The 26631-nt window shown below is 37.6% G+C and overlaps 1 protein-coding gene across 1 annotated transcript in view; it reads right to left on the bottom strand.

The window, feature by feature from the left end:
• Positions 1 to 488: 488 nt before the first annotated feature.
• pex14 (peroxisomal biogenesis factor 14) overlaps positions 489 to 26631 on the bottom strand; it is a 136245-nt gene continuing 110102 nt past the window's right edge. Inside the window, exons 4-9 of the mRNA XM_002939410.5 lie at positions 25428 to 25556; positions 21364 to 21449; positions 16816 to 16918; positions 9830 to 9927; positions 8394 to 8485; positions 489 to 2045 (exon numbers count right to left, since the gene is read on the bottom strand). Of these exons, the coding sequence (XP_002939456.1) occupies positions 1634 to 2045; positions 8394 to 8485; positions 9830 to 9927; positions 16816 to 16918; positions 21364 to 21449; positions 25428 to 25556 (920 nt within the window). The 3' untranslated portion in view covers positions 489 to 1633. The remainder of the gene's footprint in view (positions 2046 to 8393; positions 8486 to 9829; positions 9928 to 16815; positions 16919 to 21363; positions 21450 to 25427; positions 25557 to 26631) is intronic.

Here is a 26631-nt window from a genome sequence, read left to right as displayed (position 1 = left end):
CAGCCCATTTTTGGAGTTTTGTGCGACATTATGTCCAATTTGCTTTTTTTCCTCCCTTTTTTATTCTGTTCCAATACACACAAAGGGAATAAACATGTGTATAGCAAAACATGTGTTACTGCAGAGCGACCTTTTATCATCCACTGCAAACTAAACACTGGCCTGTTGTACACCTCTTTGCAGAGGGAGGTCCCAGGCTGGAAAACCTGGTGAACATGGGAGCCATCCCCTTTTATATCCCAGTACCCCACCTAGTGGTTGCTGGTTAGAAATGCAGGGAAACTCCCTTTTAGCACATAAACATCTAGGACCCCCTTTAGGTGTCCAAATCACATAAGGCCACCCTCTAGTGCCTGTCTAAAGGGGAACCCACCTAAGGGGCCCAATTCTGGGGATCCCTACACATGTATACATTTAAACTGGAAAACCCTATGCACCCCTAGTGCAACACCAACCTATAAACTAAAGAATATTGTGATGCAATATTATATGGTGTAATTATTCTTTATTACAATTATGTACAATTCATCTATACATTAGCACACTAATGAGCACAGTCTGTTGTGGAAGTTTACAGGGTGCAATGCTGCAATCATGCAATTTTTGAGGTGAGATTTTTTTTTTCAATTTGTAGGCATTACAGATAGATGTCAAAGTATAATATCCTTTTATCACCTAGATTTGGTCAAAATTTTAGCTATATGCTCTCATTAATCTTTCATATCATAGTGTAAAAGGTGGATGGTGGGTACACAGTACTAACAGACCTCCTTATTTAGAAATTGTACTTATTTACCATAAAGCTTCTAAACGTAGGCAACAATTACATTTTTTTTGTCCACTGCATAGTCCTTTAACTGCCAAAGACATAAAATCTGTTTTCCTAGCAAAAAAGTTAGAGTGTGATTGACTGTACATTTAGGAATTCCATTCAATTAAATGGAAAAAAATGTGTTGTTAAGCAATGTGCAAGCAAGGCTGGAGTGAATGTGCCATAAGTTTGTCAAGAGTTAACCACCTTAAACTGCTTTTTGTATTAAACTCAAGAGCAATGAATATCCTGAAAATTGTATCCTTATAAATAGTGTTCAGTGATGCCATTAGTTAACTTGTTTCACTTGACTCACTGAAACTTTTATAAAAATAATATACCCCCATTTGTAAAATATTTGTATATTACAAATCACCTCAGAGTTCCATATCTTGTATAAAAAAACTTAGTCTTCGAACTTGTGTCATTATATAGTTATGAAACTCCTCAGTGACTTATAATAATTAGTAATTGGTAATTATTAGCAGTTTAATCACTGGAATTTACTATGATTTTTAGTTAAGAGTTTGAGGAGTGAAACAGACAGAACCCCTAACTCTGTACAATATAATAAATATTAAGTGGTAAAGGGATAACTTGAATTACTGCAGTGGTTCAACAATATTGACACCTGAAAAACAAGGAAAAATATAGTGCACACTAAAATGGATCGACCGCTTGTTGTGCACTGGTAGTTCAGGGAATTATAAGTTCTGGTCTGAGGTCCAAATTGCTGCCTTCTGTGTATTCATCTTGAAAGTTTTTTTGGGAGCAAAAGATTACAGGGGAGACATAGAACTCTCTACTACAGTCAACCTACAATCAGTCCATTTCATTGCTGGCTCCTTCAGGCCGACGCAGCTTGTCTACTTGCTCATTGATCTGTCCATCTCCACCTCTACGATCTTCAGTCTGAACACCAATGCAATCTTCATCAGGCTGCACAACATCATCCTCATTCTCTTCTTCACCCTGCACTTCCATGCGAACCTGAGTCTGAACATCAATTTCAGATTCTTCTGCTCTTAATCCTAGATGGTGGGAGCTTCCCTTAGATCCTTCTGGGCTGTGGATCTCCTTCACAGGGGAAGATGAACCAGACTCATTGCTTACAGGAGAGATATCACTGCTGCTGTTGTGGTTTAATACAGCTGGGCTGGGAAGTGTTGGAGGTTTTACTGGAATTTGCCAAGCAGGAATTTTGGAAGCAGAGGGAGATGGTGGGAACTGCCGCCTAGCAATTGAAAATAAAACATGTTAGAAGACTGTAAACAGCATAAACTACAGTGGCGCCAACATTTTGTGTACCCTTTTAAGCCTAAAATTTCCACATAAATAAGACCAAATGCATGATCTATTTTTTATGCAGGTCCTAAACTTAGATAATGAAGAACCATTTACACATAAGTAAAAAACATATTGCTTGTTTATTTATGACTATGAAGGTTTTCATTCATCCAGGTCATGATATACCTAGCATAAGTAACTCTAAAGCAACTGGACTTGCAAGAGTCAGGTGTCTGATTCAGTTAGGGTTATAATCAGGTGAGAGAGTGGGAGAAATCTTTAAAGGAACAATAACACCAATTATAAAAACAAAACGTAATTCCCCCCAAAACAGCTACGATAGGTAGGGCTTACTTCACCTTGGATTTAAAACCTTCAGTTTGACATGCAAAGTAGGGATTCACTGAATCCACAATTTTAGGATCCGGACAAATCCGAAATCCTTTGAAAAAAAAACGGCTGAACACCTCTATAAGTTACTGACTGCACAGCGAGTGTGGGAGCTGCTAAGTGTTGCATGTGAATTAAGTGTTTAGCAGGCGTTAAAAACAAAAAGGCGTTTGAAACTAAAAAGGCACTATACAAGGGATTGCACTCGGGAGACTGTAAGTACCCAGTGGCAATATGAGTTGCAGTATGATTGCTGGTGTTACTCAGTGTGTATCTTGTCGCATGTATGTGGTCCTGGAGCAGCAGTTCCATTCAGCATTTACTTGTGAGAGATGCAGGTGGGTTTTCCATTTGGAATCTGAATTGCAGACATAAGGTGGGAACTGGCAGCACTGAGGGCAGCTGCAAATGTGGGGGAGGACAGGAGGCACGGGGCAACCACTGGCAGGGGCTGGTGTAGTGGGGGGGGGGTGGAGAAGGAACAGTGGGGGTTAATGAGGGAGACAGGTTTGTAACAGTTAAGAGGGGCAGTAGGGGACGGAAGGGTAGGGGGGCTGGTTCACAGCTTGTACAAACCAGCAGATTTGCCGGTTTAGGTGAAGATGCTGGAGAAGACAGCTCTGAGCTAGCATGTATGGAGCAGGCTGACTCTCAGAGCACCCTGGGAGCCGGCACCTCTAATACAGGTGGGGGGAGTAGTGCTAGGAAGGGAAGGCAGGCTATAGTTGTAGGGGATTAAATTATTATAAAGGTGGATAGGGTAATTTGTCGCAGGGTTCGGCATGTGGTGGAACGAGTGGACAAATTGTTGGGAGGGGCTGGGGAAGGCCCGGCGGTCTTGGTACACATAGGTACCAATGACAAAGTTAGAGGAGGGGGGGAAGTCCTCAAGAACGATTTTAAAAAGCTAGGCGAGAAGTTGAGGGCGAGGACTTCCAAGATAATTTTCTCAGAGATATTACCTGTGCCACAAGTAACGTTAAGAAGGCAGCGGGAGCTTAGGGAGATTAATGCGTGGCTGAGAAATTGGTGCAGAGAGGAGAGCTTTGGGTTTCTCGAGAACTGGGCTGATTTCTCCATCGGCTACAAGCACTTTGCCGGGATGGGCTGCACCTCAATGATGATGGGGCAGCTGCTTTGGGGGAAAAGATGGCTAGAGGGTTGGAGGAGATTTTAAACTAGGAATGGGGGGGAGGGTGCAGGGGGTAATTCTGTGGTAGACAGGATAGATGAGGTAGTGGGCATAGTAAGGGAAAATGGGGGGGGGGGGAGACTTGCTTCGGGATACTGATAATGGCAGGGAGGCCCATAAATTGTTTACATGTCATTCTCACTCTGGTACCAGTATTAAATGTATGTTTACCAATGCAAGGAGTCTGTCTGGTAAAATGGGAGAGCTGGAGGTACTGGCATTGGAGCGGAAATATGATGTGATTGGTGTTGCTGAAACTTGATTGAATGAGTCTCATGACTGGGCAGTTAATATTGGGGGTTATACATTGTTTCGGAGGGACAGGGGCAATAGAAAAGGAGGAGGAGTGTGTCTGTTCGTTAAGCAGGGATTAAAAGCAAATATTAAAAAGGAAGTGATGGGGGTAACAGAGGGAGCTGGATCCTTATGGGTTGAGCTTCTCACAGATAGTAAAGAATCTACCAAACTAATTGTAGGGGTATGCTATAGACCCCCTAATGTAAGTGAGGAGGAGGAGGCTCAGCTCCTGTTGCAAATAGAAAAGGCTGCTAGTTTGGGGCAAGTGATAATAATGGGGGATTTTAATTATCCTGATATTGACTGGAGCCATAGTTCTGCCAGGACAGTAAATGGGAACAAGTTTATAAACTTGCTGCATGACAACTTTATGTCACAGGTTGTTGAGGAGCCAACCAGGAACCATGCTATGGTTGAACCCCTGGGTAATAGTGATCATAATGTTATTTCATTTGATGTTTGGTGCAGGAAACAAATTTACATGGGGGCAACAAAGACACTGAATTTTAGAAAAGCAAATTTTAGCTCCTTAAGGGCAGTGCTTCAGGGCATAGATTGGGGCATTATGTTTTCTGATAAAAACACAGAAATGGTTGTCATTTAAAATGATATTAAATCATGTTCTCAATTTATTCCATTAATAAGAAAAAATAGAAGTGTTAAGAATCACCCTATGTGGCTTAAAACTGAGGTAAAGAAGTTAATAGGGAAAAAAAGGAAAAATTTTAAGAAATATAAGTCAGAGGGGACAGTAGCTGCGTTTAATTAATATAAACACTATAACAAGTGTTGTAAAGCAGCAATCCGGAAGGCAAAGATAGAAAATGAGGAGCGCATTGCAGCAGAGGCCAAGACTAACCCCAAAAAGTTTTTTAAGTATATTAATAGTAAAAAGATGCAGGTTGAGGGTGTGGCCCCATTGAGTTATAGTAACAATATGGTTACAGAGGATACAGAAAAGGCAGATGTGCTTAACCAGTTCTTTTCTTCTGTATATACAGTAGAGGAGCCAGTGGGCCAAGTCCCACCCAATAGCTGCACTGTTGCCTCAGCTCCAACTACACAGTGGTTGACACAGGATAAGGTGCTTAAAGGGTTACACAAGATAAATGTAAACAAGGCACCTGGGCCAGATGGAATACACCCTCGGGTACTGAAAGAAAGCTAGGGTCAGAATTACAGTGGCCTTTGTTTCTGATATTCTCAGACTCGCTTTCATCAGGTATGGTATCTAGGGATTGGAAGAAGGCGAATGTCATTCCTATATTTAAAAAGGGAGTAAGATCTCAGCCTGGCAATTATAGGCCTGTAAGTTTGACATCTGTGGTAGGCAAGTTATTTGAAAGCTTGTTAAGGGATTACATACAAAATTATGTACTGGAGAATGCCATTATGAGCAGTAATCAGCATGGCTTTATGAAGCACAGGTCATATCAGACCAATTTAATTGCTTTTTATGATGAGGTAAGTAAGAAGCTGGACAATGGGGATGCAGTAGATATAATCTATTTGGATTTTGCCAACTGCTTTTTAAACTAAGGTCTATTGGTCTTAGTGAAGTCGTTTGCACATGGATAGAAAACTGGCTACAGGATCGGGTACAGAGGGTGGTTGTTAATGGTACATTCTCTACTTGGAATAAGGTTCTCAGTGGGGTCCCTCAGGGTTCTGTACTGGGTTCACTTTTGTTTAACTTGTTCATAAATGACTTGGGGGAGGGTATTATAAGTAATGTATCAGTGTTTGCAGATGACACAAAACTCTGCAGACCAGTCAATTCTATCCAGGATGTGGCATCCTTGCAGCAGGATCTTGATAAATGTAAGGTCATGCACCTGGGATGTAAAAATATGCAAGCCACTTATACCCTTAATGGGACTGCACTAGGCAAATCCATAATGGAGAAGGACTTTGGAGTCTTTGTAGATAATAAACTTGGCTGTAGCAAGCAATGCCAGGCAGCAGCTGCAAGGGCAAACAAGGTTTTGAGCTGTATTAAAAGGGGTATAGATTCACGGGAGGAGGGGGTTATTCTTCCCCTTTACAGAGCGCTGGTAAGGCCCCATCTAGAATATGCTGTTCAGTTCTGGTCTCCAGTGCTCAAACGGGACATGACTGAGTTAGAGAGGGTCCATAGAAGGGTAACTAAGTTGGTAAAGGGTATGGAAAGTCTCAGTTATGAAGTAAGACTGGCCAAGTTGGGTCTGTTTACACTGGAGAAGAGGCACTTAAGAGGTGACATGATAACTATGTATAAATATATAAGGGGATCATATAATAACCTTTCGAATGTTTTATTTACCAGTAGGTCCTTCCAACGGACACGAGGGCACCCACTCCGTTTAGAAGAAGGGAGGTTCCGTTTAAATATTCGGAAAGGATTTTTTACTGTGAGAGCTGTGAAGTTGTGAAATGCCCTCCCCGAATCAGTCGTGCTGGCTGATACATTATATAGATTTAAGAAGGGGCTGGATGAATTCTTAGCAAGTGAGGGAATACAGGGTTATGGGAGATAGCTCTTAGTACAAGTTGATCCAGGGACTGGTCCGATTGCTATCTTGGAGTCAGGAAGGAATTTTTTCCCCTCTGAGGCAAATTAGAGAGGCTTCAGATGGGGTTTTTTGCCTTCCTCTGGATCAACTAGAAGTTAGGCAGGTTATATATAGGCATTATGGTTGAACGCGATGGATGTATTTCTTTTTTCAATCCAACTTACTATGTAATACTGATCCAAATATGTAAAAAATGTTCAACTTCCTTGTTAATTGAGCAAAAAGGCACATGTTTTTAGGGATTTGTATTTGGCCGAACTGAATCCTGGATTAGGTGTATCCCTATTGCAAAGTGCCCCACAGAAGAAAAGCGAAAAGGCAGCGGCGGCTTAAATTCCTGTGCACTGAACTGTAAGTCAGCTTTGCACCAATAACCTACATCACCTAAGCTTTTTTTCCAGCATCTGCTAAATATTTGCTCACATCATTACCCCTAAAGCTGTCCGAATGAACAGAGACATAAATTTAAGATTCAGATGCTGAAAAGAACTTACGTAAATAAGGTTATCGGTGCAAAGCTAACTTCTGGTTCAGCGCACAAAGGAATTCAACCTGCTGTCACCTTTTTGCCTTTCTACTATGGGGCACTTTGAAAGTCAAATTCAAGCTGAAGATTTTAAAAATTCCAAGGAAAATAAGCCATACCTATCAATATAGCTGCTTTGTGGGGAATATTAAAAAAATTGGTGTTACTGCTTCTTTAAACCATTTAAAAATTCAGAGGGCATAGATACTCCTTTTAGGGCCTATAAACGCAGAGGTAAAGTAGCAATCAGGAAGGCAAAAACAGAAAATGAGGGATGTCTTTAAAGATAAAGACTAATCCCAGTTTTTCAAAGTATATCAGTAGTAAAATGAAGCTGGCAGAGGGTGTGTTGCAATTTTGATTACAAGGCACTCAAAAGGAGCAAATGTGATTACCAGTTCATCTGGTATGGTAGCAATGGGCTGGACAAAATGTTAAGCAATTCCAGTTTCTAAAGAATTTTGTATAGAGCATGGTTAGTGTAGGGTTTTAAGTAGGTTCAGTTTTATTCAGTTTCTTCATTAATGACTTAATGGGCAAGTGGCATATAAACTCAGTATCAATAAATGTAAGGTTATACATTGTGATCAAAATATGCATGAAGGATTGGCCAAGTTGGGATTCTTTACTCTGAAGAAGGAAAAGATAGCTATGTATAATAAACTCTCTGAAGCTGTATTTAACATTAGGATCAAGAGGGCATCCATTCAAATTAGAAGAAAGGAGGTTTCATCTTAAGATGAGATTTTTTTTTTTTTTTTTTTTTACAGTAAGAGCTGTGAAGTTGTGGAATTCTCTTCTTTAGGCAGCTGTTGTACTGAAAGATCTTTAGATTTAGAGTTTCAAGAAAGGGGTGTAAGTGAATACAATGATACATTTGCAGTACAACACTAAGCTGGTCCCTGTGAGGCAAACTGGAGAAAGGTTGAACTGGATGGATGTTCCTCTTTTCAACCTCATCCTCTATGTATCTTAAACTTATAATCCGTAAACATATGGCATCAAAGGTTAAAGTGCTCTAGTAACTGTATTCCATTAACATCTGGGGACCAAAGTTTAAGAAACAGGGGTCTAGATGGATTAATACTACAGGGGCCTTCAAAAAGAATTTAAACTGTGGTTAAGGTGTGTTAAACATTCAGTAGGCGGTTCAAACAAATCTGAAGTTTTGGGGCAGGACAGCTTACTTAGAAGCCAAATGAGAGGACAACTGATGGATTTGTGTTGTTTGTAACTAACTATATAGAATTACAAAAAAACTAAATTTAATTATACAATTCTTCAAATATAGGTAACATACATCATTCCAAATGCAGCAAATTCCATGATTATGTTTACCTGTTAAGGAGGAGCCCTTTCAAAGAGTAAATTTCAGACTTTAGTTCTTGAATGTTTTGGGACTCAAGAATTGTGTTCGTAGAACTGGATGCCTGTCCAGTAAACACATAAATCTTTATTAATATAAAAATAATTTACTTTGACCAGAAACAATAAATATATTACACAATACAATCAAGTATTCTATGTTGTTATGCCTGTGGCATACCTACAGACCAAGAGGTTCCAGGCCAAAATCTGGAATAGGACTACCTATCTCACTATAAAACATGATTATATACAGTATATTACGTGTATATGACCCATAAACAGTGCAGTGTTTTAAAAAACAGAGTTACACGCTGTGTAAAAAGTGTAATGAAACATTACCGGAGATGTTTGCCAATAGCAGTCAATCAGATGCTTTGGTTTTCTAACTGTTGAAATCTAAATACGGATTGGTTGCCCTGGGCAACATCACCAGTAATGCTTCACTCCCTGAACTATTACTGTGTTGCACTAAATAAATGCACAGGTTTTTCCTGCTTCTAACTGCCTTGTTGTGCCAGCATCTAAGTTGTTTTAGTTTGGATTGGAGGGTGCCATTTCCTCTTGATACTGTGCACCAGGTGAAAGTTTTTTTGGAGGAGCCAGGGATTGCTGGTGAGTTTTTCTTTATCCACATTACTGGTACAGAACCTGGAAACATAATGTAGAGCAATTCTAGTCTACTTCGTTCTACTTCTTTGTTATGCAGAAAAGCTGGGGATCCCATAAATATGATTCGCCATAAATCCAGTTTGAAGCGGTATCCTGTTGACATGACATTATATATACACACTGCTCAAAAAATAAAGGGAACACAAAAATAAGACATCCTAGATCTGAATGAATGAAATATTCTTATTAAATACTTTGTTCTTGGATTCAGACCTGAATCCAATTGAGTACATCTGGGACATCATGTCTTGCTCCATTCACCAATGCCATGTTGCACCACAGACTGTTCAGAAGTTGGTGGATGCTTTAGTCCAGGTCTGGGAGGAGATCCCTCAGGAGACCATCTGCCACCTCATCAGGAGCATGCCCAGGCGTTGTAGGGAGGTCATACAGGCACATGGCCATACACACTACTGAGCCTCATTTTGAGTTGTTTTAAGGACATTACATGAAAGTTGGATCAGCCTGTAGTGTTTTTTTCCACATTAATTTTGAGTGTGATTCCAAATCCATTGGTTGATAAATTTGATTTCCATCGATAATCTTTGTGTGATTTTGTTGTCAGCACATTCAACTATGTAAAGAATGAAGTATTTAATAAGAATTTTTCATTCATCCAGATCTAGGATGTCTTATTTTTGTGTTCCCTTTATTTTTTTGAGCAGTGTATATATATGATACCACTTGGACCCAGAGGTTACCCAAAAGAATAAAGGATAAAAGGCCTTCTTGCTCACCTTGGAAGCAGAAAGTTCCAGGGACAGTTCCTGGATCTTTTGTTGTTGCTGGATCAGCAGTTCCTGTACAGCTGCTAGGGTTGTCTGCAATTGAGTCACTGAAAGAATAAAATACAAAAAATTGTTGATTTAAAAGCTGGGCTTGGTACTCTAACAACTCCTTTAGGGCAATATTGCTTTCAAGTCTATCACCATCAGAACAATATTTATTGCATATATATACATTTATTTAATCTCAATGGTTAGATGGTGGGTGTATAGTTTTGGATAAAACAAACTGCTGATTGAAATTTAACACCTTTTAAAACCCCTAGTGTTTATCCTTTTTGTCACAATGCCCTGCTGAGTAGTTTCCTGATAATATGGAATGACACAATCTGACTGGTCAGACGAGCCAGTTTATTATAGGTAAAAGGATGACAGATTAAAGTTTAGCACCTTTATCAATACCCAGGTATATTTATTTGCCCTCTGTCAGAATGTGCTGCTGAGTTGTTCTGCAATACTATGAATTGGTGCAACACAATTGGTCAGATGGGCAGGTGTGTGATTTTGGTGTAACTGGATGGCAGACTGAAGCTCAGCTCCTTTGAAAACCCCAATGTACAGGTGCTTTGCCACAATGGAAAGTAGTTCTCAGATAGTATGGAATACAGATGGGTGGGTATGTGATTTTGCGGTAATGAATGGCTGATTAGGGATCTTGAGAGTGAGGGCACCACGGTTTTGCAAACAAAAAGGAGTCATTAATATATTATCTGCAATAAGAGGATGATCCCAGAAAACTTCTGCATTCTGTAACATGGACAGATATTTGTAAGGTCTTTGCATGCGATGCTCCCACATTTGGATCCAAAAGTATGTCTTTCTTTCCCTAATGTTATGCTAGGACATATAAATAACAGAAATCCACAAGTTGAAAAGCTAAGGGACAGCTGTCTTTACTGTTAACTATATACCACCTTCCATTTGAGTTAAGAATTTGCCCGTTTTTTATTATGACTCCAGAATAGTGTCAACTATTTTCCTTACTCTGACACTTATAACCTTGTTCGAGGTATACTCTATACATACTTCCATATGAAATATTAATAAGCAGAGTATTTATCTGCCACCCCTTACACAAAGGAATGTCAGTTGACAAACTCATGAGACATCCAAGCACTAAACATAATTTAAAATGATGCAGCTTTAAACATGAAACAACTTAAATAGTACTCCTGACATGAGTATTGCTTAGATCCCAGTGAGGTTACGCCACTTTATATGCTAGCATTACTCAAATAGCAACAAACCATACATTCTAGTTCCACTATATTGGAACTGAACTAAAAATACAGTGCAATACACTATAAGGCCAACAGTATCCTGTCAAACTTTATAGTTGGAATTATGCAGTCAGGCAGATACTACTCTGTGGGTATCTGCCAAACCCAGAATCACACTGTCAAACAAAGTGGCAAAGTGTGATTGATCACTGTGATAAAAACACCCTTTCACTGCTCCAGCATTCAACAGCAGCAATCTTTTCACCACACCAGCCAAGGCTTGCCAGTGCTCATGGTGACGTTTGACCTGTTGCAGCTGCTCGATTATTTATAAAAACATGCTCTTGGCAAACAGTCATGTCCTGTCTTTGCTTCAAGTGTCTGGATACTTTTGGTAAAATAGTATAGTAAATTATATATAAGTTCCAGCAGGCCAGTTGCCATTTTGACTAAGGAAAAATCTTCCTGGCACCATAGTTGAAATGTTTAGTAGATGACACCAAAATGTAGACCACAACAGAAACAATTACATTTAATTGGGTAAGAATGGACCAGATTCATTTTGTAAACTGTGCCCTTCTACCTACAGTACAGAATATATGCAGAGTAATGATCTGTGAAGAAGAAAAATGTATCCTTGAATAATAATAGGTATTGACAGTATTTGAATTTTCTATATTCAAATGGTTTGTCCAGTAAGCAAGGAAATATTATTATAGCACCCTTCTTCCTGTCTGTTCCCCCTGTCACTTCTATGTCCTCTAGTTTCTTATGTTTAGATAATTTCTAATGAAAAATTAAAAAAGTAGATTAAAGTAACTGACAGTTTTCTAGGGGTATCCAAACCAAGCTGTATGTGTTATAGACAAATAATACTTAAAGCAAGTAGAAAATTATAAATGATAGAAAAAAGCATGCAAACATAAGAATTATAAAACAGTATATTTAGTGTTACGCTTCACACACATTTTGTTTAGCAGTGGCTGAATGTTTGTTACTTTCTAAAGCTGCACAAACAGGCAGTGCTTCAGAACCTCTGTCCACTGTCTGTAATTTATGTTCCTTCTGTATAATCACTCCCCTCCTATCTCATCTGTGGGTTTTGCCATGTATCACTGTGGCGGAGGCTTGTCTGGATTGAGAAGTATAGCTGTGTGTGTCCCTTATCACAGCCTGTCATTTATCAGAGGGTTTATCTCTCTGTATCTCAGGCTTCGTCTTTTTTATCCATCTATTCTCTGTTGTCATTTGCCTGACAAAGCCCACAGTGGCAGCAAGACACTGAGACAAGAGAGCGCAGGGTAGAGAAAAGTACTCTATCCAGAGATCAGAGTCATCCCCAGCAATCTTGAAGCAAACATCTTCATGGGTTTCCTAAGGGCCAAATCTCCCGTGTCTCAGGCGACTAATCTCCCCGAGTTGCCATCACCTGCCATCCCACCGGTGGGATGGCACACACGACGGCGCGATTTCAGTGAGATCGCGCAAGTTGCCTCGAGAGGAAACTTGCGCGATCTCACTGAAATCGCGCCGCTGCGTGTGCCATCCCACCGGCGATTTACATTTTCGCCGGTGGGATGGCAATCCGGGGAGATTAGTAGCCCGAGACACGGGAGATTTGTCGCGGGCGACTAATCTCCCCGTGTGCCAGAGCCCTAACATTACAGTTGTGGCAGACTGGAAATATTACACACAAACATACACTTGCTGACAAAGCTTTAAGGATCAAGCACCATGTGATAAAAATGTTCTAGCATTCAGAATACAATGCATTTTAAATGATTGTATTTTAAGAAGGGCACTTTCATGGGGTATGTAAGAAAGCTCACTTCAAACTCTCATTTGACTTGCTCTAAGCACTATTAGCAGTGTTCAAATAAGCAGAATGATAGCAACTGAACCAAAATCTGTAGTCAAGGGAGTAATAAGTGTCTGAGGATTCTGTAACACTAGAATGATTTGGGATCATGCTCATATTTGTGTGAATACAAACAGCTTGTGTAACATAGTTCATCTAAAGACTTTTGTAAGAAAGTACCCTTGCTGAGCTCCTAGGCTTTCTACCATTTATGCACGATTTATTTCTCATCTTTTGAAAACACCATAAAGGGAAAGTTTATGTAGTATAAATAGTATAAGTGTGTATATATATAAGTGCCTTTTTTTTTTTTTTAGCGTGACTGTGCCCAATTTGACGCGCAACAAAAATTTTTTACACGCGCCAAATTTTTCTGCTGTGAATTTTCATGAAACAATTCGCCAATGCCGCTGCAAATCCATGCCTGGTGAAAAAATTAGCTCATCACTACCAACTATATGCAAACATGCGAAGAAGAAAGTTCTCTGTACAAGCTACAGTAAGCTATGCCCTCAATGTTATGAATGGGAAATACAGCCTACATTTTTGTAAATGGAAAGGTTTTAAAAGCATGCCAACAACTGGTTAGTGATTGCATGCAGGACAGGGCTGCACTGGCTCTACAGAAAAAGCTACAGATAACTAAACTTTATAGACTTGAACTGCAGTTGTATGTTGCATGTTCACCAAAACATGCAACAAAGTGCCCTTTTCTGAATTACTCTCAGTTGTACCCTACATTAGTTCAACAGGTATTTGTGAAAGCTGGAAAGTCATGTGTAAAGTGACAGTTAAGGGTAGAGTCATTGCTTTGCAGTCCCTATAGACGACAAAATGCCCAAAATACATTTCCATTGGTAGTGCAGGGAATCCCTGTCTACACCTGTTGTATTGAATAACTGTGGGGAGCAGAGATGACAAATTACAATATTTGACACTACTCCAAAGCATACTTAACTTAGCAGAATACTAAGAAATAACAGAGCTCTACAGGGCTTGAAGCATTTGACATACTACAAAAATTCAATACAGTTTACAAACCAACTTTAGAGGCCAAAAAACCATTCACAGAAAATGAGAAGAAAAGAAAAGACACAGGTCATGTAATAGAAAAGGAACACTTCTAAGTATAACTGCATTACAACATAAACCTACACACATTCCACACTAAATAACTAGATTGGTGTAGTGGAATTTTATATATAATAATGTACCCCCTATTCTGGGCACTTAATCATAGGCAGTGATTATGATTAAGTGCCCAAAATGGCACAAAATGCATAAGGCACAGCATTTATGTGTATTATTCAATAAAATACTTTTGATCTTACTTTAACATTTGAGCTTCAATTCTACTTATATGGATTTCCGGAGTGCCTGCCTATCTCATCAATTTGCTTCCTATATGGGCAAAGAGAAGGTGGCATTTCTGAATCATGTTTATATAAGGTTTCTTTTTTGCATAGCAGTGCAGTGCCCATGCAGTGATTTCCACTACCAAATTGTGTCTTTTAATATATTGCCATCTAAAGGACCTGAAGATCATGTGCAACCAATGTTGCTTTTGGCGTTTTCCCTTGGGTACAGAGATTTCTTTTTACCTTTTAATAAAATTATATACTGTAGATAAGGAAATCCCCAAATTCTCTGCAATTTTACGTTGATGAACGTTATTCTTAAATCACAGCAATATTCTCCTCCCTTGCAGTGATTTGTCGTGTACGCTTCCCCATCTTTACTTCTGAGAAATTCTCTGGGATCCACTCTTTTTATTCCCAATCATGGTACTGACCTCTTGCCAATTCTTGAGATGTTTAGATTGTAAGCTCTATGGGACAGGGACCTCCATCCTCTTCTCTCTTTGATTCTTAAGTTACTGCAACTGTACCTTGTATTAATTTGTAATTATTGTTATACTTTGTATTTATCTATTATTATTTTAATAACCCCCTGTAGTATTAACCCAGTGATCCCCAACCAGTGGCTTAGTAGTTGGTGCTCCCCAACCCCTTGGATGTTGCTCCCAGTTGCCTCAAAGCAGGTGCTCATTTTTGAATTTTTGGTTAGAAGGCAAACTTTGATTGCATAAAAACCCAGTGTAATTGCCAAAAAGAGCCTTCTGTAGGCTGCTAGTCAACATAGGGTCTTATCAGTTAGCCATTTATAGCTCTCATTGGCACCTCCAGGAACTTTTTTCATGCTTGTGTTGCTCTCCAAAAGTTTTTCCATTTGAATATGGCTTACGGGTATAAAAGTTTGGGGATCCCTGTATTAACCCATTGTTCTGCTGTACAGCGATGCATACAAGTAAGTAGCGCTTTATAAATAAAGATATACATACATGTTTTACCAGGTGTTTTTTTTTTTTAACATTACACAATTTTCTGGTGTTGCTAGCATCAAATTCAAAACAAGCATATACTGTATACTATATTATATTTTTCAGAAAAATAATTCTGTTTCAACATTTGGTATGTTGTCTTCGTACTATCTGCAGTTTAAAACTGGGTTTAAATGAAAATCATCCCATTTTCCTTTTATTTATATTTTACACAGTATATTTTTTATCTTTTTTTTATCTAGTGCAGGCATTTAAGCAGCAACAGAAATGGCTTAAAGGGGATGTGCACTAATATATTCAACTCTAGTTTTAAAGGATTTGGCCAAAAAAGAAACACTACTGAAAAAAAACAAAACACTTTTACGTTTGTTAGCAATTTTCCTTTAGTACGCTGGTTGCTTTTTGAAATACAGATATATATTCTGTTCCAATAAAGACTTTTAGAAGGCCACTATAAAAAGATTTCCGCAGCAATTCAAATTTTTATAAAATGCTGTAAAATGTTCAACAAGTTTTACCACAGGTTGTAACAGTTTAAGTCACATCTGCACTCTGCACTGTAGGGCCAATGTAAAAGATAGGCAACAAGACTAATTATGAAAGAATGAGTTATAATGCAGTCATTTGAGGCAAAGCCTATCATTTAGCAGTGCTCAGGCTACATATTTACCAGTGGAGACATAATTAACAAAAACATGTATTTACAAGAGCAATAAAAACTTTTTTTTACTTCAATTTTTACCCCAGCACAATGAAGGAAGAATTTTTGTATTATTAAAATGAATAAAGACTGATATAAGACTGGGTAAGACTGGGCTACTACCTAAAATTATGTTATATATATATATATATATATATATATATATATATATATTCTACAATGTACAAGTTCTTATCTTGTTGCCCATAAATTCAGGACTAAATGCTACAGAACTATAATCTCAGAAAGTTAACTCTTCCCTTTTCTTTTCTATATGCTGGGCAATATGATGAACAAATGTTATTAATATAAATATATTTGTATCACTATATGTCACATTATATATATATATATATATATATATATATATATATATATATATATATATATATATATATATATTAATATATATTAATAAATTCTGGATGCAATGGAAGGAGAGGAAATGAAGAAGATAATTCCTAAACAAACAAATCCAGGCAATTCTCCACACTCTTGCTGCATGGCTGAGAGGAGGTAGATGCTTGAACCTTGCATTGCTCTAAAAAGCTGTCACTCCAATTCCCTTATTAATATTCTGAGGTTGGGAGCCTTTCCGTAAAAACATAATTAATTGAGGCCGCAGCGACAGTAAACAAGCAATTTCAAATTAAACCGAAATGACGGCGCCTTCATTTGCAAATGTGAACAGATTTTGCGAGCAGATAAATGAAGTCACCATATAAAAGGGAAGAGACGAATACTGAAGGAGCAGGAGGAGGGGAAGAGGGGGGGCTGTGTGTGTGTGAAGAAGGGTGAAATGGAGTCGTTAATCTTTACCTGTCTGTGTCACACTGCCACTCATCTCAGACACCCCAGACTCAATACGCTGCAGCTGCTTGCGGCTTTCCCTGCCACCAATGATCAATGGGAGCAGGTATCTCTGTAAAAGGTAAGAAAACTAGAAGTCATGGAACTGAGCAGGCCGCTGCCATTCAAACACCACTTTTAGGTTTTATGGGTATTTTTTACTCAAGAATTATTCTCTTGTCTTAATCTACTAAAAAACAATTAAACATTTTAAAAGACCTATAGGACTGCTTTGCAACCGACATGGATTTATGCAGCTTCGTTAACATCAAAGAAAAGGTCGTTTTGTTTATTACAGAGAAAGTAATTTAAAAATATATTAAAAACAAAAAATATTTTAAACTGGATCCAGCGACCTTTTACAACCCAGAGCATATTAGAAGTATGCAAGTATTAGATGACCTGGGTCTCGGTGTATTATGTAATTTAATGTTTTTATATGCGGTAAGAGTGTCAGTCCTCTCTGGCTTAAAAATAAAGTTTGAACAGTAATAACTTAATAGCATGTTAAATAGCTATTTAAAAGCATGTTAAATTTCTGTTTTCTGTGTTTTTAGCTGAAAACTTCATAACCCAACCTGCCTGCTAAACAATGAATCTGAAAGTACTAAAATTCAGTTTCCTAAAACTGCTTTACATGCAACAACTGATCCCATTTTTTTTTCAGTATATCAGAATTGAAACAATACAGGTTGAAAGTATGGCTCCATTAATAAAAATGGAAATATTTTATTATTATATGTTACAATGGTCTCTTGAAAAAGCAAATGTGCTTAACCAGTTCTTTTCTTCACTTCTTTCCACTCATCACATACAGCTCTTCTCAAACAAGTCAGCGGTGACACAGGAAATGGTATTAAACCTTAGCAAAGTAATGTGGAAGGCCTCCTGCCCTGAAGGATTACACCCTTGAATATTTATAGAGACTCTAGTTTGCTTTTAGCCAGGTCTTTTTCTCAGACTCCTTTTCATATTGCATGGTACAAAAAGATTTGAGAAAGAAGATGCATTTCCAATATTTAAAAAGAAATTATAATTTCAACCCACATCTGTTGTTGGCAAACAGTTTTTAAAGTAGCATTGTCACAAACGCCACCACAGATGTAAGTGACCAGGTGGGCGGCTGTATGGGTTAACACATCAACTACACAGTTTCTCGCTAACTCATGCAATCAACCCCAAACAGCCCCAACCCGCCGAACTTAAAAATTGCCACCACAGTGTTTTCAGGCCGCAAGCACCCCTCCAGTCTAGATGTTCTATTGGACACTGATGCTTCACAGAGGCAAATCACCCTAGGCCTTCTAACTCTAACTAAGCACTCTAGCAGACACCCCAGCAGACAATGCAAGTTAGTCTACAGACAACACACAACTTTTCTGCAAGCAAACAAAGGGTTAAGCAGACACACTTTCCTTCTAACTAGCAAGGGGTTAAAACACATTTAACATACACACTCTGCGTAAGGCATAAAGGTTCATTTAGAGCACAAAGACAAACTTATTATATTTTATATTTAATAATCCAAAGTAGACAGCGCATATATTATATGAAAACGGTTAAGGTTACAAAAATGACATACAAGTTGCAAACAGTTATAAAATAAAAAGGGACAAAAATGCAGAAACCTACATACATCACCAATAGAATGGTCCTATGTAATCCGTGTTCCGGGGGGACTGAAAAATAGCGACATATACCTCCTGAGCAGCTCGGTCCCTAAAGGCATATGTTTTCCCAGTTGTCTGGGCCATTGATCTACAGGTTACAAGGTAGGTCACGCTCCCATCCAATGAGAAAGGTGAGGACGGGTCATCATTTGGTAACTGGCTGTTCTGGTGACAGTTTTATTTTAAAGCTAGCCTCAAATACTTACGGGTATTCACCAGAATTATAGAACCATTAGCATTATGTGGGAAATGGAATTCTCTTTTCATAGACACCAAACACACCAGGCCTAACATATATTATTCTGGTTTTATCAGCATATGAGATAATCCCAAGATGGATCATCATAACATGGGAGTGTTTGGGGTCTGTGGGGAGCCCTAGCTACAAGCTAATTGCTGGGTGCCATGATTTTTATCTTTAGTAAAAGATATTTATTTTATGGGCCTAAAGAAATATTAGCTAAGAATTTGCCCTGAGATAGACCACTCCACTGTAGCACAGGTATCCCATAAGACCTCATCTGGGAAGTCTGGACAGAGGAGGGCGCTCCAGAGTTAAGTATTTTTTGTTTAAACCGAAGCACAAGGTATCTGGAGTGGGCTATACATTTTACTCACACTAAAAAATCGTTTTGTTTCATGATAATTTAGTTACCTTGTTGATTCATTTGGCCCTGTCTAGCTCTTCACACTTCACAGTCCCCTAGCCAGACAGTCCGTCTTCACCGTCTTTTAGGGGGTATTTGTGAATTACCCCCTACTGTGAAGGGTTTCCCTCAAATGTGGATTCAAAACAGACTTTCTAAATTGAAAACTTAACCCTTTACTGCTCCAACATGACAAGCATATTCAAGATTATATTCTGGAAAATGCAGAAGTAGTGATCAACATGGCTTTATGAAAGACAAATAATGTAAAACAAAATGGCAGTAACAACTTGGAACTTCCGTAGCAGTAGATGTGATCTACGTTTTTGCCAAAGCATTTTGTATGGATAGAAAACTGGCTAAAGGGTTGTATGAAACATTCTCTACTGGATAAGCTTTTATAGTGGGTATTGAAGGATTCTGTATTGGGTCCACTTTTATTCATTTGTTCAATATTGACTTGGAGGAGGGTATTGTAAGCAACGTATCAATGTACCAGTGTACCATGCATGGTAAGCAAAGCATTGGTCTTTATAAAAAGGAACATAGATGCAAAGAATGAGAGGGTAATTGTTACATTTTACAAAGCACTGTTAAGGCCCCATCTAGACTATACTATGTAATTGTGGTCTCCAGTGATAATGGGGGATATGATATCTACATAAAAATATATGTAACATAAACCATATGAGAAACACTAATTATTCTCCGGTGGATCCTTCTAGCAAAGAACTAAGAATGTGTGTCTTACAGTGCTAAAAGTTTTTTTTTTCTTAAACTTTCAATTAACTTTTACTTTTATAGAATGGTCAGTTTTTAGCTTTAGCAACTGGTCTTCATTTTTTTATTTCTATACTTTTTAATAATTTGTTTTCCGCTTGACAGCTTTTTTTTTTTTCTGACAAAAAACAACAAAATAATTTCACTGTTATTGTTTCTATTTAGACCCACTCCTATTCATATTCCAGTTTCTCATTCAAACCACTGCCTGGTTGCTAGGAAAATATATAGCTGCTAAAATTCCAGACTGGAGAGTTGCTGAATATAAACCTAAATATTTAAAAAAAAAAGAAATAATATACAATGAATACCAGTTGTGATTTTTTTCAGTATAGCGCTCTCTACAATATAAAAAGTTAATTTAAAGTTGAATAATCTCTTTAAGTGAGAGAGTAAAGCTGTAAAATTCTCTTCCCTAAGCATTTGTACCATGAGATAATTTAAAAAATGTAAAAAAAAAAAAAATAGGGGTGTAATAATTGTTATTTAAAAAAATATCAGTCAGCATATAAAAAAATTAAAATGTCTTTTGAAACAAAGAACTGTAAAGAAAGATATGGCTATTCTGTAACCACTGGCTCAAAATCTAGTACAGGTATGGGATCCGTTTTCTGGAAACCCATTAACCAAAAAGATCTGAATTAAGGAAAGCCTGTCTCCCATAGACTCCATTGTAAGCAAATAATTCAGATTTTTAAAATTGATTTCCATTTTCTCTGTAAAAATAAAAAAATGCCTTATATTTGATCCCAGCTAAGATATACTGTAAGTAATCCTTATTGGATGCAAAATAATCCTATTGGGTTTAATTAATGTTTTATTGTTTTTTTAGTAGACTTGAGATTTGGAGATCCAGAATACTTTTGGTCCCGAGTATTCTGGATAATGGGTCCTACACCTGTAGAATGAAGTCTAAAGCAACTTGATTAAAGGGTTTAAATGCTGGGGAATTTACTACCAATCAGATGAACTGAACATAACGCTCTGATGAGTGGTGAAATAATTAAAAGAAAAACTCAAAGTCCAGTTGCTTTAGACTTAATTCTGTTAGATACTGTATATCATGACTTAGATGAATAAGAATCTTCATAGACACACTGGCTCAATATACTCATCACCATTAATGTAAAGAAACATGGGTATGGTAATAAAAAAAAAAAAAAAAGATGACAGTGAGAATGAAAAACTATTAAAGTCATACCTGAGCATACACAACTAAAATACATTCCCAATACTCTAGTTAATTATTATGCAGAGAGGAAGGTTACGTTAAAATCCTCATGGCGCCCAAGGTTTTTTTTTGGATCAAGTAAGCAAGGTTTTCTTTTGACAAAAAAGTTTAACTTTTACACCTAAATTACTATATATGTCTTTCACAAATGATTTAAAAAAAAAAACAAAAAAACTGCAGCACAACCTACCTTGTACAGCTGATGGAAACCAAAGGCTATGCCAGCCAGGATAATTGCCAGAGCTCCATATTCTCTCCATCGGGACCCTGGGGGGCCTGTGGGTAAAAGTGACAAACATTAAGTGTACAAAATTCTCATAATCCCAAAGCATTCAGTATTAAGCAATGTAAACTGGGTTGTCACCCAACCTTTGGTTGCCCAATAGAGCATGTGAAGCATTGCAAATGCCATTTGTCAGCAAAACCGAGCTAATGTAATAGCAAAGTAGACTAACCCTTATGTCTGAGTATGTGGCACTTTCGGTTGCAAGCATTTTTTATTGTCCCTTCCTTTTCATTATTAATGAAAGGGGACTGGTATGATCTTTCACAAAAGTTCAGCAAGTCTATAAAGCCTGTAAGCTGAAATGCCATCTCACTCGTTTTACATTAAGTGACGCAAGTCTGTCTTGTGGCAAAATTTAGAAAGAAAAACGAACATAAGAGAGGGAAATTTAATAGGAGAAGGTGTGAGAGGGAATAAAGCTAACTTTTTTTAAAATGTTGAAAGAGATATAAAAATATCTCATTAGTAACTATGCAAAAAAAAAAAAAAAAACACATTTATGTACAGTCACAGAATACCCAAACAATACGTGAAGTTTTGCAATTTGCCTGGATGGATCAAATGTTTGCCTTAAGTTAATACGTTTGTTGACTTAACATTAATTGACAAACTAGCTCATTTATGAATACTTTTCCACATGTCCAAAATAATTGTTGTTTTTTTTTTATCCAAAAAATATTTGTTCATGCTTAGCATTAAAAATATTTTATTTTATTGTTCAAAACATTTAAATGAATTTCAATTCCAAATATTTTTCACTCAGGTGAAACTTTCAGAATTTTTTCCTTTTTACACTGACAACTCAATGTTTTCTGCTGGCAAAAAAACAGGCTGTTTTTACTGTGCACATCATCCAGCAATTTTTCTTGCCGGCTGGATTGGCTCTGGCCCCCGAATCACATAGTGATGAAAAATTTTCTTACAGAAGCCAGTAGGACTGCGCGCTGTAATTGCAAAAGTGCACAGTTGGCTACTGTAAAAATAATTCTTTTATGGTGGGAGAAGTGGGGAGGCGCATATTTATTATGTTTTGATTCCCCCCAATCCAAAACTGGGTAAAAAGGACATTTTTTTTCTAGACCTATGCCCTATAGGTATTTTCATATAAACTGTTAATACTTTGGACCAGCATTCATGATGACTTGACATAAAGGGTTGCAGGTCTGTCTGGCTATATAGCAGAAGGGGTAAGTAGGTAAAAGGCCACAGGGGAATAGTGCAGAGAAATAGCTGTCATGGAAAAATGTTGAAGGAAAATGGCAGAATCAGTAATATTGTAGGGAACAAGGTAGCAACAAATGCTATGTTGTAAACTTCAGGACTCCATTTTAGCCCCCATGTAGCTCAACTAACTAATTCACTTTTTTGTTTGCTTTTGAATAGTAAGATATAATTCTATAATATGTAATATTGAATTTCACTAGCTTTTCACTAGCTGATGCTCCTCTTTATTAGACTGCTACAGACTAATATTATGTTAACTGGTTTGCATCCCACTATTCAAACATAAAGAAATTTCTTTTCACTGTTTAGGTCCATTACATAATTCTTTTGTAAAATGGAACCCAAATGCATAGTGTAGAAAAGCCCTTTCCTTACTACCACTTTATGAACTGGATAACTGCTTTCCCTTAGAAAAGAAAGAGCTAAAGGAGGGTGAATGTTGCTGAGGGGCACAAACATAAATTACAAGTAACAAGTTTTCTCCAATATGCTCCATGTTTTAAAATACTTGACCTGTTGATGCAAGGTACCCAAACTAGGCCATTGAATTCAATCATCAACCAGTTCCAATGCTCTGTGCTTCAAGAATTAATATATATTTAATCCTGATTGGAAGCAAAACAATCCTGTGGGTATAATTAATGTTTATATGTTTTTAGTAGACAAAGTATAAAGATCCAGATTACGGAAAGACCACTTATCAAGAAAACCCCAGGTCCCGAGCATTCTGGATAACAGGTCACATACCTGTACTACAAATTTTCATTCATCCCTAGTCTGTGGTCATGGTTTCTGGTGATAAAATTGTTTCTCTCATCCATCTCCAATATACTGAATGATGTGCCTCATGTCAATCACAAAATATTTTATAAGCTCCATGTAATTCCAGGATAATTCATTAGTTTTATCATCAGCCAAAAAAGTCTTCTTTTTGAAAATCAAACCCAGTTGTTTTTCCATCAGTCTTTAAAATCTCTTTACTGCCCTAATCGCTTTAAAGATATTAACTCTTGCAGGATACAATACTTACAGAAAAGTTAAGTAAAATTGGGATGCTCAAAAGGTAAATCTACCAGCAAATCTTTAGCTGGTAATCAGTAGGTCTCAATAGCAATTAATGGTCTGCAACAATCATTAGATTATCCTCCTGTATACTCTGCATCATTTTCTTAATAAATTGTTGTTTAAAGGGGAACTATAGCTAAAACAAGTCCAGCAGAATTGTGCCTGCCCAAAATACACAAAAATCCCTGGTGTTGTTCCTGGAAATAAAAGTGCTAATCATGGTCCTGTTCTGCCGGCCATGCCCCAACGACATTGTGCCAAATTTACTGAAGTTAGGGGATGGTTGCTTGGGTGAGGCAAAAGCATCCAACAATGGGAATCTTTAAAAAAACAAAGCAAATTCAAAATAAATAGCTACACTTAAGGGGGTATATTTATCATGCTGTGTAAAATGTGGAGTGAAACATTACCGGTGATATTGCTGTTGAAATCCCTTAATGCTTCACTCCACTTTTTACACAGCATGATAAATATACCCAAACCAAAAGAAAACCAAAGCAGAGCACCTGATTGGCTGCTATGAGTAACATCACCAGTAATGGTTGACTTCACTTTTTACACAGCATGATAAATATACCCCTTAGAATCTTAGACAAACCAATATGAAAATATAAATACAGCAAGATGCATTCGCTTAAAGTAATTGTAACAGTATCCTCTCAATTGCAGTGACAAAGTTTGATGGTATAATCTCCATGGAATAGCACCCCATATTCTTCATTTCCCAGGGTGCCACAGCCATGTGACCTGTGCTCTGACAAACTTCAGTCACACTTTGCTGCTGAGCTGCAAGTTGGAGTGATATCACCCCCATCCCTTTCCTCCCAGCAGCCAATCAGCAAAATAATGGGAAGATAGCAGCTCCCAGTAGATGTCAGAATAACACTCAATAGCAAGAAATCCAAGTCTGGCTTGGGACTCCTAAAGTTACATGGGAGTAGGAGAAACAATAGATCTGAAGGCAGTTCAAATGTGCGGCACTGGTTCCTTCTGAAGGCTCAGAATGGTTTAAGAATACAATTTTAAATGGTAGAGTGAATTTTTTGCTATGTACACAGAGTCACTTAGAAATAAAAAATACACCATAAAAATCATGACTTCATGAATCCATTTAAGCTTTACTATTGTTTCATAGTAGACTTTTTCCCTTCAGTTCATATACATTTATCCCAAAAAGTAGTTTCCTTTACCTGCTGCAGAGTGACTTACTTTTTCATTAATGATTCTGTCAACATTGTTTATTTATATTAAATTGTCTCCTGGCATTTTATCTCTATAAAACAATTGCTGTGTCAAAACACCAGGAATACACCAGGAACTTGTTGCATACTTGAAGCACTACTGCCCAAAATGTGGGTAAAGTTGGTCATACATAAAAGTGGCTTGAGACAGGGCTTTGTTTTTTTTGTACAAATTTCAATAAATCTGCCCCTAAGTCTGCTTATTAGAAGAGCAGAGGTCATCAGACATTTAAGCTTGTCTACTGGGGGTGGGGTGGGGGGGGGGGTCCCACAGTTTGGAAACCACAGACCAGATAAGCAGAAAGTCAATTTAAAATACACAACTGCCTTACCCTTTAACCTGGAATTTGGTAGCTCAAACAGCTTATTTATAAGAAAAAAAAGGACCCCCTATGTAATGCATCTTTTCTGAACATGTTTCATCATTGTGCCACTTACTAAATTGTTGCACTGCAAGCTGAGAGGATGGTCCTGAGTGGGGAATAACAGTATGTGTCATGAGACCAGGGTCATCATGGGCTGTGCCAGACTGCTGCAGAGCCAATTCAATCTCTTCATTGCTCAATCCTATCAGGAATTAAAAAAAAAAAAAAAAACATGATTAAATCCAAGGAGGACATAAATTTACATATCCTGTAAGACAGAATTTTAAGAATCAAAATCAGAGTTTTTAGAATACAAAACCGTTTGGTATATACTGCCCGTATTTAAACAATATTAATTGTGTCTGTTATTTTAAAAAAAGATGGTAAAGAAACCAAAAAATAAAATAACAATAAAATGCAGCTCCAAATGATATGCATTCTGCGTCTGAATGGTGATAGTGTTCATGATTTGATGTTTCACATTCAATTTGGTTAATTTCTCAGCAAAGTTTATTGCAGCGGTTGTATGCTTGATATTCTACAACCACTCATTGACAACACATGTCTTTAACAACGAATGTGGCTCCATTTTAATATGCAAATAACTGCAATTAACCCCTTGAGAGTCTAAATCCAATATATGTTTTGCTCTCCAAAAAAGCCACACACCTGTCTAATGAAAAAGGGGTTAAACCATAAGTGCCAGAGGAAGCTGCACTTTTGTGATAACAACAAATTTTAAGTTTATACACAGACCCACTGTTAGAAACAGCAACCATAAAAACAAGAAGAAGCAATACTCTTCTAATTACTAAAAGAAGCAGCTAACAAACCTGCATCATTATTACGGACAAGGAGCAACTATATGTTATGACAAATGCAATAAAAGTAAAATCAAGCTTAAATCGTGGTTATAGCTGAAATCAACTGCTTTGACTTTAAGTGGTGAGCATTAAATTTTTGTCAAAAACTTGCTTGTGGGAGGGTAGGGTGGAAATGTTTTTTTTTTTTTTTTTTTTTTTTAAACCCAGGAAGCCTAAGCTTCAATTGCAGAAAATGCAAGTGTGCTCAGGAATTCTCTTGCCATTTCTGCAGTAGTTTGCCTGAACCTCTAGACAGACAAAGCTTTATAAATCTTCCCTTAAAAGAACAAGCAATACCAAAGCCTGTTTTTTCTAATTGCCAAAAGTCATATAAAAACAAGGGTTATAAAACTGCAAAAACTGCTTGTAGAGAATACAGCCTAGGTTATAAAGTGTTATAGTTTTTAAAAAGGT

The sequence above is a fragment of the Xenopus tropicalis genome, chromosome 7, assembly GCF_000004195.4.
Source record: "Xenopus tropicalis strain Nigerian chromosome 7, UCB_Xtro_10.0, whole genome shotgun sequence".
Lineage (NCBI taxonomy): Eukaryota > Metazoa > Chordata > Amphibia > Anura > Pipidae > Xenopus > Xenopus tropicalis.
This window is presented reverse-complemented; position numbering and strand designations above follow the sequence as displayed.